Source organism: Meleagris gallopavo, chromosome 8 (genome assembly GCF_000146605.3).
Source record: "Meleagris gallopavo isolate NT-WF06-2002-E0010 breed Aviagen turkey brand Nicholas breeding stock chromosome 8, Turkey_5.1, whole genome shotgun sequence".
Classification (NCBI taxonomy): Eukaryota; Metazoa; Chordata; class Aves; order Galliformes; family Phasianidae; genus Meleagris; species Meleagris gallopavo.
Window position 1 is genome coordinate 21,958,684 of NC_015018.2, and position 14,026 is coordinate 21,972,709.

General features: G+C 42.3%; 1 protein-coding gene across 1 annotated transcript in view; it reads left to right on the top strand.

Annotated features, from left to right (window-relative positions):
* Positions 1-14,026, top strand: part of ARMH3 (armadillo like helical domain containing 3) — a 105,013-nt gene that overhangs the window by 49,675 nt on the left and 41,312 nt on the right. The window contains exon 23 of the mRNA XM_003208068.4: positions 282-357. Coding sequence (XP_003208116.1) covers positions 282-357 — 76 coding nt within the window. The remainder of the gene's footprint in view (positions 1-281; positions 358-14,026) is intronic.

Consider the following 14,026-nt stretch of genomic DNA (forward strand, 5'->3'; position numbering starts at 1 on the left):
TTTAATATGTGGTGATGAAATAAGTCAGGAAGATGGAGTCTCTGTCCCCTCTCTTCCTGCCTCCCAGGTGTCCTGGTGTTCTGTACACCTCTTCTGTGTTCCTTAATTTTCTTAGATAGGCTTTAAAGGAAATTTCTGCTTTGCTGTACAGATGGTCACAAGGATGACCTTTGTTCTGATACGATTTGTAGGTTGCCATCTTACCAAAGCAGATTTTAGGTGTTTTGGATTAGAAAATGGCCAGTTCTGTGCCAGTATTACTAACTGTCTTTTCCTTTCAGTTCTCAGGATTTCGACCAATGCTGGTCAGTGGAAAGAGCCTGCAAGCAAGGTGACCCATGCATTAGTCAATATTAGGTAAGGAGTAGAAGTTAATAACCATTTTAGAGATTTTTGTCCTGTGTAACTAAATTCTTATAATGACATTTGTTGTATCGAACCTGGTTTTGAATTTGTCTGCTTTGTTGGACAAAATTGCTGCTCTGAGCAGTGCCCACTGGGATAAAAGAGGGTCACCAGACTTTGACTGTCCTTTTCCTAATGATTCTCTTCTGTAGACTGAATGCTTTCAGAGCATAACAAGCTGTAATGAATTAATCCTCACAGCATCCCTGGGAGAAGTTATGCAGTAGGGAACAATGCTGTGCTGTCAGGACAGTTATGGTCCTAATGGATTTCTGTTGTGTGATTCTATTGCAATTCTGTGAAGGTATGAAGACGGGGCTATGAGGCAGCTGTTATGAGCAGACTCCAAGCCTCTCTTAAAATTACAGGATTTTTGTGCATGTTTAAAACTGATCACTCAGAGACATTGTACTATTTATTTAAAACTCTCCTTCTCGTTCAAAGGCAGAAGTTGTGCTCTACTTGTAAGGCTAGGGAATATTTGAGATGTTCTTGTGCTCTGTTCCCCTGTAGCAGCATTAATTTTGTGTCTTCTGAAGCCGCTTGTACTGGCAAAGCTGGAGCGTGGGGTGCTGGGACAAGTGGCTCATAGATCTGATTGATTGGAAAATGGAAGAAAGAGAGGAAAAAATTTACTTTTAGTGTCTGGCTTGTAAACAAAGCAGAAAAGAAATGAGTATTTATACCAAAAAGCATCTGCCCATTGCTGTCTTCTCATTTCCTGGATGGTCTTTCCATGAGGTGTGCTGCCTTTCTATGTAACACCAGGTAGCTTAGTACTGCCATATTGTTAATACTTGTCATTTTCCTCACTCCAAGAGAGGTTGTGTAGTGCAGGCTCTCTGAGGGCATCTTTCAAGTCAGTCAGTGTCTATAAACCACCTTAAAGGTTCCCCTAGTAAGTCTGTAAGCTTAATAATGTCACGTATATTTCCGGATGATTTATTTTTTTCCAGTCTTTATTTTTATTTTTTTGTAAACAGACGTAAATGAGCGCTTGTGGGCAGATAATGCACCCTGAATGAAGCAGCAGAACAGATAGCTGTTAGCAAAGTAATGTCATTTAATGTGACACGGTATCTGCCATGGGAATTCTCTGTGTACACAGGGAGAGAAGTCTAAGCTGGGAAGAGATTTAAAAAATAAAATGATAAAAGCAACAAAAACAGCCCAGCAAGTGATCATGGAAGGTTTGCGCTCACCTCTGCTTTGTGCAGCTAAGATTTTATGATTGTTCATTTACTATCAGCTTCACAGCTGGTTCTGTAAGGATCGTCATGTAACTGAGAAGGGTTACAGCCCAAAAAACTGGCATTGTGGCAGCCCTCCCTGGCCACCCTGCCTCAGACATGCTCAGTGCATGGTGCTGCCTGGAACCAGTGAGCCTCTAGCATCTTTCTCTTGTAGACTCCCTTGCTCTGCCTCACTACTTACGGATATTAAAATTTCATCTGGTCTTTCACTTGCCTTTGATGCTTTCATAAGTGACTAATTTTGTCAGGGAGATTAGGCTAGGTCTTCATTAGAGATAATTTGAGACCTGGAGAGGGATTAGGCTTTAGAGAAGTTCGCCTGTTTGACTTATCTCCTTTCCTACCTCCCTACCCCTTAAGGAAAAAAAAAAAATTCTGCTTGATTTTTCACTTCTCATATTAAATAATTAAAAATGTAAAGGGTTCTTTAACTGAGTGTATTTCAGAGCAGCCAGTTCTTGGAAGATGAAGAAATTCAAAAGTACTCTACTTGTGTGGGGAGGAAAAAAAGGAAAATATGTATGAAATCGGGGGCTTGTGATGATGCAATGTTTCTTTTTCACCTGAAGACTGAATTCAAGTGTTTGAAAGTTGCAGATCATGCAGCAGAAAAAGAGAAGACAGTTCCTCCAGGAATGCCTAAAGCCTTTCGATGTCTGAAGCTTTCTGCACCCTGTTGGGAAAAACATTTTGTCCTGCCCTGTTGGCTGCAGCAGAGTCCTTAGGTGGACTTTGTACCCAGGCCGCGTGCTTCTGCTGCAGCTGGGCCAGGAGCACGCACTGGAGCCCTGTGCACACACACACACTTAGGGCTCTGTGTTGCACGCCAAGATGCTGCAGGCCCAAATCAGCCAAGAGAAACAGGGAGTGAGGATGCTTGACAAGAATAAACCCTACAAGGCTGTCAGGCTGATGGATTTATTGGAGAAACAGAGTATGTTACTGCATGACAATATTATCATAGATTTACTTACGCATTTTTAAGGACGTGCAGGTTTGAACCTTCAGCTTCTCACTGAATGGCCTCTTGGTTATGCCCCTTTGGTTTCCTCTTAGGGTGGGATTAGCATACAGTTTCTTACTTGATGCCTTCACCACAAAGGCTGACTTTAGATGAATCCTTCTCACATTGGATTTCTTCTCCTCAGCACGTTCCATTGCTCTGGAAGGTTTTTATAAGCAATGATTACCTGTTGTTTGCTGCACCAGTGCAGTGCAAAGTCACGCTTTGGTTCGCTTACCTGGTTTTTCTAGTCCTTACTCCAGTAAGGAGAGCAATCATGAACGTTCTGTTTATTGAGAGATGGCAGGCGGTATTCCTGTGTTATCTCCATGCGTCTTTCTAGGTGTGCTTCATGATTTCTGTGCAACTTAAAGAAAATGGAAATGTGAAGAAGACAGAATAATAACCTCGTTTGGCTGAAATCTTGCGTACCACACTGGAATTAGTGATCTGTGTTGCTGTCCTATACCATAATTGTATTTAAACTTCTATCTGTTCCTGCTTTACATAAATAATTGAGATATGATGGACTGCAAGATGTGGCTACAGCAGAGAGAGAGCTGGAATGAGAAGCCCGGCAATTAGGGCTCTGAAAACTTACCTTCTCACCTCTGAGGAAGTAAGCAACTTTCGATATGAGTGATTTTTTTGAAGCTAATGAGCCTCTTTAAGATAACATTGTGCAGGTTTGCATTTAATGAGAACGTTATTAATGCGGAGTTCAAAGGGGCACCTTCTGACTGCTTACTCAGTGAGGAAGGTGGCAGCTGAAGCCTCGTGTACTTTTAATAGACTTTCTCCTGATCCATAATTTTTTCAAAGTGAATAAATAGATTAACTCAGTGGTTAATAGACTGAATTCCCCATTGTTTGAAATTCAGTCCTGTCATCATTTTTAAAGCAGTTTTATTTTTCTCGCTCAAAACACTTTTAACAACCAGAGAGTACCTTTGTAGAACGGAGTAGGTAATAGATTTCTTTTTTTCCCAAGCATGTTTTTTATGTGCTGTTGTAGCATCCCCTGCAATCCTCGCTTGGCTGCTTTCATTCACTTTCCCATCTTGCAGCTACTTCTGTTCCACACAAGCCACCCGGTGTGATGTTCCCTTTGCACAGGAGGGGCTCTTTTCCCATGACTGCTTTCGGGGTCATAAAGGAGAGGCTGGGGATTGTGAGGAGCACTTAAAGCATTGCATGAACGTATGTGAAATGGCTATGCTTGCTGCAGAAGAACTCTGAAAGAGCATTTACAATCATACTTAGGTGAAAAAAGGCCAAATTGGGCTGTGCTCATTTGTTGTAAGTTACCTGGAATCCCTGCTGTAATGCTGTATCTCACGTTAAATTACCTGCGCTCCATAGACCTGCGCTTACTGAAAACCTGATAGGGGAGGCAGCTCCATTCAGAGATCCGTTAGAGACTGAGCAGCTGCAAGCAGTCCATATCATACCTTCAGCATTGTCCTGCTTTACAGCAAGGAAATTATGGGGAGAGAGAGAGCTAAGTGCTGCTGACCCACCCACGCTGGAATGGGAGGCTGTAGCGTTTGTGAGGGTGTGTGAACAGAAGTGTGCTTCTGTATGGAGTGGAGGCCTGTGGATTACAGTCTGCTGAGGGTGTGTTTTAAGATATGCTTCCTTCTTCCTTCTCCCTTCTCTCTGCCATTCTTTCTCTCCCACAGCCGCACATTTCTCTGAGATACAGCACCAGCTTTGGTTGAGGTGCTCAGTTGTTCTTCCCTTCAGCAGCATTTGCTGGTGGCACCGTGCTGCTGCCTGAGCACCCAGAAGGCAGACAGCAGAACTGCTGGGCTCGGACCCTGCACTGCTGACAGCAGAGGGTGCTCCGGCCTCCAGGTTAGCTCGGCCTCATCTGGAGCTTTGCTTCAGCGCGACTGTGAGAGCTGCCACTGGCGGAATAACAGCTCCATTAAATCGCTCGCTGAGGTGTGCTTAATGGTAATGACCTCTGACATGCTGTCACTGCTAATCAGTCGGGCTGAACTCCGATCAGGGGCTGGTACAAGACAGTTAACAAATGAGAAAAGTGAGAAAAAAAGGCAATGAAAGCCAAAGAGAAACTCATAAACATGTTTTATTGGTACTTTAAATCCTAATATAATCTTGCTGAGGTTAAGGATCAAATTGTTACTAAAAATTCCATAAGAGAAATTTCAACATACTTGCACTTAATTGAAGAATTAATTCGTCATGTTTTTCAAGTGATGGTCTGAAGAAATGATCCTAAATAAGGATTCTGGATAGATTTCAGACTTTTTTTTTTTAGTGATCTGTAATCACTCCTAATTGAAGGAGCAGTGTTCCTTCTTGTTGTTTCCCAGGTTTGCTTTGCATGCTTTTCTTGCTGCACAGGGATGCTGGCACAGCAGAGTGGTTCCTGGGATAGCACAGTAGCTGTGGAGGAGTGTTGGTTGCTCAGAATTCAGCTGCTGCTTGTTTTTCACCTGACCTTGCAGTCTCTGGAAGAGGAAGTTTAATATGGGAGCAACAGATTTTGACGTGGACAGGTTATGGTATTAGCTGGCATCTTGACAAAGAACAGGAGTTGTTTCAAAGGCAAAGACCTCATTGGAAGACCAGTGTGACCAGCAGAGCAGTAATGGGAGAACAAAAAAAGAAGCGTTGCTGTCCCAGGGTGCGTTGTCTCAGCTTTGCTTAGCACTCTACCCATGCTGCCAGTATTTTCATTAACTTTAAGGGTTTTTCTACAGTTGTGTAACTTGAATGTTTCATTGGTTTAACAGTAACTGATTTCTTGTCAAGGCAGTGGTGTTAGCTTTAAGCTATTGCTCTTTATTTACTCGCTGATTCATCTCGGTGTGCTTTGCTTACAGAGCTCTAACCAATTTCATTCTGCTATAATTTTCCTTCATTCTTTCTCATTCATGCAGTGGCTTAATTAAATGTCTCTGCCACTGGCCCAAATCCAGAGAGCAAATCTGTTCATGGAGTGACATTGTATGGACCAATTCCACAGCATGGCAGCACGGCTCTGTGAGTCAGGTGCATCCCAGGTCACCTTCCCACTTTTTGCCATTAACTTCCATTGCAATTTGAGAGGTGACTCTCAGTGTCAAGCCTGTTTTCTCTTGGCTTAATACACCTTTTTCTCCAGTAGATTTTTGGGAGGATTAACTCTTCTCTTTGTGGCACCTGAAGGTTTCTAGAGCTGATGCACATTTGAGCAGAACTGTCAAGTAAAGGCAATACCTGACAGATGCAGAGATGCCACAGCTTGCTTTCTTCAACACACTTGAAAGCTATGCTGCAGCATGGGGTAAACACCAAGTGAAGGTGGTTCCCAGGATGCAGCCTTGCTTCCCTGGCTTTCTCAGTCTTACGTGTTGACTGCTTTCGTCACTGTTCTTTAGGGGTAGTCATAGGTTACCCTTCTGAGAGGGAACGTGCAAAGGGTCTGCTTCTGTACTTCAGCTACTGTGCAAGGACTGCCAGTGGCTGTGGCTGTGCAATGGAGGGCTGTTTCTTGGGCAGAAAGGAAACCCTTCTGCACACAGCTGCTGCGTGGCAGTCTGTTCTGAAGTTCAGCAAATATCTTAGTTGGTGCTGTTCTCCTAAGGTGAACATTTCTCTGCAAAGTTTACTCACCTGTAAGCCTTCATCTTTTTGTAGGCTCTGTAGGCTCCTTAGCTGAGAACATGTTATCTCCGTTACTGAGGTATTGCTTCCAAGATTTCATCTGCTTTGTATCAAATGCAACTGCCCTGTGAATAGGGGAAATTTGTCTGCAGATCCTCTTTGCTGGATTCATGTGTGTGGAGTGCAAGCTTGTGAGATGGAGTTAGTTAAGCTACTAGCAGATTTTTCTTGATGGCTTAGTATTAAGAATATTCAGCTTCGGAAATATGTTTGGCACACAGTTTTCAGCTTTTGTGCTAGTGAATTCAAGGTCTGGAGCTTGGTGAGAGCAGTCATGAGAGGGAAGACGTGAAAGGTACTTACCAGTGCAATTGTGATCTCCTGTTTGATTAAGGTGAGTTAGTTTGCACTGTGTGGTGTGAAGCAGTGTGGCACCACACAAGAGTTCTGTCTTCTTTTGTTTACCGAATACATTTCTCTGAAGAAGCATAAAAATACTGGGAAGCATATGCTAGCACTGGCAGTGCTGCTGATTTATCTCGGAGGTGGACATGATATTGGTCAGAAGTTATTTCTCGCCTCATTTGTTTGCAGATATCTTGGTCTTGAATTCCCTTGCTGAGTACAGGCACATTTTGTGCGAGCTCAATCATACATTAAAGTGTATGCTGTGAAGCTAGGATGCATTTTGTAAGCATCTAATATATATATATGTATGTATTTGCTGCAGTACAAAATCTGAAAAGATCTGCAGGTTTCTCTCTTTAAACGGTTGTATTGTTTCATTCTGCTTATATAAACAGCCTTTATTATTTCTCTGGTATTGTAGCTGGCCTGAGTTCAAATCCTAACTGACGGATTTCAGTCTGACATCTTCATTGGTAGCCCTTCTGCAGCCAAGAAGCAAGAAAAGAAAAGGTTTAGCAACCACCTTCTCTTGGCCCCCAACATTGGTCCTACTGGAACATGACTGAAGCACGGTTTGAAACAGCTGCCTGTAGTTTGTCAGAACTTCACCCATGCTGTTCTTATTCTTTGGGTAAATATAAGGGATGCTGATTTCCACTGGTCTCAAGTCTAGCTTTCTAGATTTGCTTTAATGGAAAGAGAACATTAAGCAGCTTTCTTCATAACCCAAACAATGTAAAATCATTGTGAGCTTAAATAACACCTCTATCCCTCGGAAAATGATGTAGAATAATGCTGCTTTGCTCTCTCTGTTTAAAAGAAATCTGTTGCTCACAGCAGCAGCCAGAATTATTATTCCCTTTGCAAATCTGGGCTGTGGGATGTGTATTCAGAAGAAAAGCTTCTAAAAATCCAGTAACATGTATTTCTTGTTATCTTCTACTAGTGGGGGGCCTCAAATTTGTTTTTTTTCTCTAGAGATGTAAACATCCTATTCTCTTAATTCTTCCTTTAGGACTAAATTGACAAAGTATCTGCTCATGGAGTACACCTGTTTGTTAGGGAAAGGCAGTACCTACCTTCAGCTAAGTGCAAGGATAATACGTTGTTGGCATGATTGCAGAGCTGCAGTCTGTTTGAGGACTGCACCAGAATCTGGAGCTCCATTCCCAGGGAACTGTGAGAGGAGGGCACCTTATTTAGAAGTCTTTGTTCCTTAAGAGAAACATGCATCCTAGCATTCAAAGTTAAAATGCTGATTTAGGAGCTCTTCCTACTGAAGGCAGAGAGCACTGTCTCACCTTACCAGCGCAGGAGCTTTGCAGCCATCAGTAAATACCAGCTGGAATTGTCGGGGCTATGCCTATAGCAAGGTGAAAGCGCAATGCCTGCTGGAGTGGAAAAAAAGGAGAGCTTGACTGAGTTGTGATTTTTTTTCCTCCAAAATTTAAAAATATTTTGGGCTCGATTTGTGTACATCCAGTCAGAGACTGTAAGAAACATCCAGGGTTCAGGTTGTCTTAATTCCACTGGCTGGAGAGCCAGGATAATTGGGAGAAAGCCTCTGTTTGGGAGTGCAAGGTATCGCTATTTCTATTTTTTATTACTTTTTTTTCCACTAACTCTTGTAGCTGGAAATATAATTCAGAAAATGATGGGGCAGTGCTTCTGAGGTAGCCGTGTCTTCCTCAGCTTTGAGGCAGGACTTGAGGGAAGCTCGTCCCATTGCCCGTCTCAGGGGCAACTAGCTGGGAAGGTTTGGCAGTCACGGTGCCCACGTGCCTGACGGTTCCTCAGCTGTCAAAGCCAAACAGGTTAAGATAATAATGATCCAATGAAAATCACCTGTGATGGGCATCAGAATTTTGATATCTCATACTAATGAGGCTTCAGTTGAAGGATGTTACTCTGGGGGCAAAAACTGCCGTGGTGTGCTTTGTCAGACTGTGTTCTGTGATATGTGGAATGCTGGTATATACTGACCACACAGCTGAACAGAAGGGTTCACCTGCCGTTCATTGCTGCTAGCAATTATTGCAGACTGTGTTCTGCTAATAAGAGTAGCCTCTGCCTAGAGTTTCAGTTGAAGTACTGGGCTTGAGACTTGGCAGTGTGTCTCAAGCAGAAGGTTGCTGATGTGTTGTAGGGGACCTTGCCACGCTGGATTTGGGTTTGATAAGGTATAAAAACAGTTTGTTTTGTATGTGCCTTATTTTGAGGATGGCCAAATATGGAGTGACCTGAAAAGCTCCCTGGCAGTTCTTTTGTCTGACTTTGCTGGAAGACTTTGAAAGCCCAAAAGCTTTGTCATCTTGCTGCGTTAGTGATTAATTAGGTCATCATTTTGTATTAATTACAGTGACATTTTTTTATTCTCATCTTATGGATTATAGAGTGGAAAGCAATGCAACCTTTTGTGCCCAAGTGAGAGATGATTTTAAACTTTAGAACACTGAATTTCAACAGTGTCTTTGGGCACTGTGAAAAAAAACACTTCTATAGAAAATGTAGCTGGGATGTGCTCTGAGGGCAGGAGAAATGCCTTTTATTCTAAAGAAACTCGTGATGTTGCAAAGACTTTGGATGAGAAACTTTAAACTGGATCCTTTTTCCCAAAGGTTGTGTTGTGCTAATTAACCCTTGCTGCTGACAGAGGAGGTGTGAATATGATGCAACTTCCACAGTGCCCTTCATGGGGTGTCTTGGTACTCAAAGCCTAATTGCCTTTACTTTTTAAAAGAAAATATTTAATGCTTTCCTTATAATTTTTCAGTGCTCCTTGCTTTGGAATTTGGAGCCACAAAACCAGACAGCTCCAAGATCTCGAATTTGACCAAAAATAAAATAAATCAATGTGTGGTCCTGAGGTGCTTCCCAAACTTTTCACAAAATAAGTGATCTATAAGTGGAAGAGGCTGAACAAAGCAATCACCATCGTTGGAGTTATTCATATCTTGTGTGGACAAAGCTATGAGCAACCTGGTGTTGGACCAGATAACATCCAGAAGTCCTTTCTAACCAGTCCATTCTGTGGTTCTGCAGAAAGCAGCCTCTTTCCTGTCTGAACAGATGTGAGAGAAGGAAGAAAGCTAATTTTGTTTGGCTTCTCAGTGCTACGTATTTACTCTGGATCCAGCAGTTAAAAGTGCTGAATAGAGCAGCTCTTTAAATCAAGAGGAGCTTGTGGTGCTCAGCATCTACTTTCTTTCTCTGTAAGGGGTAAAAGCCAGAGGACTCGCAGTTGTTGCTGCAGATGCCCAGTGTTGTCTGCTGGCGGTGAACTTGTCAGCCAACTGGGTCCTGCTGGTGAGGTCTGACTATGCAACTCAGTCATTTGTGAGAAGAAACTACTCCAGTATGATTAATGCTGTGGTTGATGATGAGGACAGAAAGCACTTCTTTGAATAATGCCTATAATGGCATATTCCCCTGTGTGTGTGCTTAAAGGAAGAGTCTATGGTTATATGAAATTGAGGGCATTTAAGAGGCAGTTAATGACAAGTGAAAATGATAGCTAGGGTAGATTAATTGTTAAATGAATTGTGCCTGTGCTTGCTGTCATTTTAATGTGGTATCAGTCTAATTATAAGTATGATGTTATATAGCAGGAAGGCATCAGGAAACAATTCTATGCGTTTGTCTTCAGGCCAGAAGAGTTTAAAGGCTTAGCCATAAGGATGTGGGTTGTTTGTTTTTTTTCCCAAGTGTAGCCATCTTTTGCTGTGTCTTTTTTTTTTTTTATCATCTAGAGTAACCAAATCTGTATTTTGAATAATTTTGTATTAATAAGTCCTTCCCCAGACCTTCCTGACAATATGGTAAAGCAATCTTTACTCATAATCAGTTTAATATGAGTTTTGAGTTGTCTTCTGATTGAGACTAGATCATTTGGTCTGGAACACAGCTCATGGGTTTCTTTTTTTATATTTTTCTCCACTGTGCTTTATCTCCACTACTCTTTATTTAGCTTTGATTTGGCATGGAGCTACTTTACATTCATGCCTGCAACCTGAGCTGGGCATGAAGGAAATTAGCAGGACGGAAAAGGGCTGAAGGCAGCCAGGCATAGGTCTCCTCTCATCATTAGTCTGCTGCTGGCAGCACAACTCCACAGATAGAGGAAATCCATCTTCTGAATGGAGTCGGGGTGGCAGTGGGGCAGAAGCTGCATATCTCTAGCAGTCTTTTTCACCTACGGTCTTTAGTTACGGCCGAGTTGAGGGAACGCTGCGAGGTTTGCAGATCATGTGAAATGTTGCCGTACATCTTCTGGTAGAGTTTAGCAGTCTGTAAGCTTGCTTATCTTCAGTATCCAAACTGCTCGCTTGAGAACAGAAATACTGCTACACAGGGAGACAGGAGAACGAGCAGAAGAGATCCTTTCCCAGGAAGAGAAGAGGCTTCAAAATCATGTTCCAAGTTGAACTTGGATGAGTACAGGCACAGATATGAGCAAGAGGAGCCATCATCGTTCCCTTCAAAAGGGCACTTAAGGTGTGCTTTGCACAGGCCAGCAAAATGAGAATGAATGCTTACTAATGTAGTGGGAAACAAGCAAGTGGAGCAGCTTCTGAAGCTAGAATGTAGTTTATCACATGGACAAACAGGCATGGAGTGTCATGAATAAATAAAAGTTGAAAGGATTTCTTACAGTGAGAGCACTGAGTATCTGGGGCGGTCTTGTGTTCAGTTAGAGCGATGCCATCTAAGCAGATCCAATTAGAATTAGTCAGGAAAGGATAATCTTGTAGCTGAGGATAGGAGAGGTCAGAGAGGCAGAGCATCCCAGCTGTGTGCCAGGGCACCCAGGTAGGAGAAGCATGCTGAGGTTCTCAGTGGGCAGGGCCCCCGCCACCCACCTTACTAACCCTGTCAGCTCCAGGACATTTCTGAGATGGCTCAAACCCAAGGAGCTGGACAGTGAATTAAAACACTGTTCAAATGCCAAATAGCATTGTAGATTTTTCTAAAGTATAAGGGTTGTAAAAACTTGTCGCATCTTTCCGTAAGTGATTTTCTTCCTGCATCAGTGATTCAGAGCCTATTAGTGCTAATAGGCTAGCTGCTTCGGAAAGACTGATGCCACTCCTTCCCGTCAGTCAGGGATCACTTCTCCACTAAAGGAAGACAGTGAACGTCTTCTGTAAAATTCAGGGGCCGGCTAACAAATTGCAGTTTAGAATACATTACGGATGATGAATGTCATCTCCTTAAAGGGAAATCTATTCATTTGACTTAGTGCTCTTACGATTAATTGCTTGCCAGATTAAATTGCTCCATAAAACGCACACTACTTTACTCGATCTCTTCATGATGAGATTAGCTGGGCCATGCTGGTTCTTTGTATGTTAATTACAATGGTATTTTCTACTTCTATTTAATTATTAAATTGTTCAGCGCGGCATGCTGTCACCTAACCTCAGGAAAGTGGTGTTTTTCTTTTGACCATTGTTTTATAACCCTTCACCCCCTTTTCCAGAAACAGCCTCAGATTCCTTTGCAGAGGTATCACACTGTAAGAAGATGCATGCTGGGATTTTTCTGTTTTCTTTCCTGTGCTACACAGGAATGGTATTAGCCTTGCATAGCTTTGCCGTGCAGCAATCTAGGGCAAGAAATCACAGAAATGCAGGGGTTGGAAGGGAGCCTCTAGCGATCATCTACTCCAGCCCCCCTGCAAAGCAGGCTCCCTAGACTGTGAAGAAATGAAGAACTGAATGAAGATATCTGAAGCATCTAAATGAAGAATATCTGAAACAAAGCTATGGAGGCCAACGGGAAATGACTTGAGGAAAACTTCAGAAAAAGCCATTTTGAGCTCTCTGTGTAGGCTTACCCAGGTCTCTGAGAGATGGGTCTGTTCCTAGACTACACATGCAACTACCCCCATATGCATGCATAAAATAACTTCTATACTTTTACAACACTAAGCTTTTGGCATTTGCATGTAACTTAATTTTCCCGTTGTGACGTTTTCTCGTTTTTTCTTTTTTTTTTTTTTTTTCTGGTTTTAAAATCATTCATGTCTCTCGATCTAAAGTGAGGGATTCTCTCTTACCAGCTACAATATCTATTTTTGGTTTTCTCTCAACTTCATATACCACTCCCTGTGTGCTGCTGCTTCCCAACACACACTGTTCCCAAGAAAGCATGTGTTATCTTCAACTGGGATTGATCCCCAAAGGCTAATTTTTGTATTAATTAATCTAGTTTTTTATTTGCTGTGTATTCAGAGCTGAGAAAATTCAAAAAAAGGTGTAGCAGAACTAGGAAAGCTTTAGGAAGGGACGATGAAGAGTGACTGAACGAATGGAACCAAATGTGTTATGAAGAGTGTTTGTATACATGACAATGCTTCCATTTGGAAGAGAGATGGCAGAGAATAAAAGATTTTATAAGGCAGTAAATATCATAGAGAAGAGCAGCTGCAAGAAGAGGGTGCATCAGAAGATCAAGTAAGTTAAAACCAAGCAGATACTGTTTTATGTAAAACTTAGTTAAGCTGGGGAATAGCTAAGAGGTTGTGTGAATTTGAGGCAGTGATTATGTAAGCTAATGGAAGAAAATTCCATCACTCGTGATTACTGATCATATAGATACCATCCTGCCTCAGGTATCACCTTGAGCTGCTTGGGAATGGAAGCCAGAGTTTGTTTTGAGGCAGCAGCACTTTATTCTTGTTTTGTTTTCATACTGTTCCTTCAGTTTCTTTTAGACTGAGGGAAGTGAGCTGGCCTTTGCTACCTGGCTCAGTGTGGCAGATTTTAATGTTTATGTAAATTTTATCTGTCAGCAACTTCTCAGGCATCAGCTATTTACTTCAAAGCCTTTACCAAGGGTAAGGCAGTGTGCCAGCATCCCTGTCCCACTACTTTCAGGATGAAGAACACTTCACTTGCAGTCACCTGTCTGAGTTATACATACGGTTTGTTGAATCTGCCACTATCTTTGTGTTGAGGAGGCTGAAATCCCATGCTAGATGTTTGTCGGGGTTCATTGTTATGGCAAGGAGTCGCTTGATTTCATTTTGACCCTCATCAGCTTTGCATCAGGAAAAGAGGGCTTCCAAACTTTTCTGTGGCTTTCTGCTGCTGCTTGTGTGTGGTTGTCCTGGGTAATTTATTTAGAGGAGGGATGCCTAGGATGACTATGCTTTCCTTTGAGCTGGTCTGCAGTCCAGCAGCCATTGGCAATGTTCTGTGAACAGCAGAGAAGTGTGTCAGTGTTGGAGCACTGGTGTAGAGGCAAGTAGAATGGTGAACCTTAGAAGAGTTTTCTTCCCTTGTGGTTTTACTTCAGAATTTCAATAATTATCCTCATTTTTTCCTTTTTTTTTTTT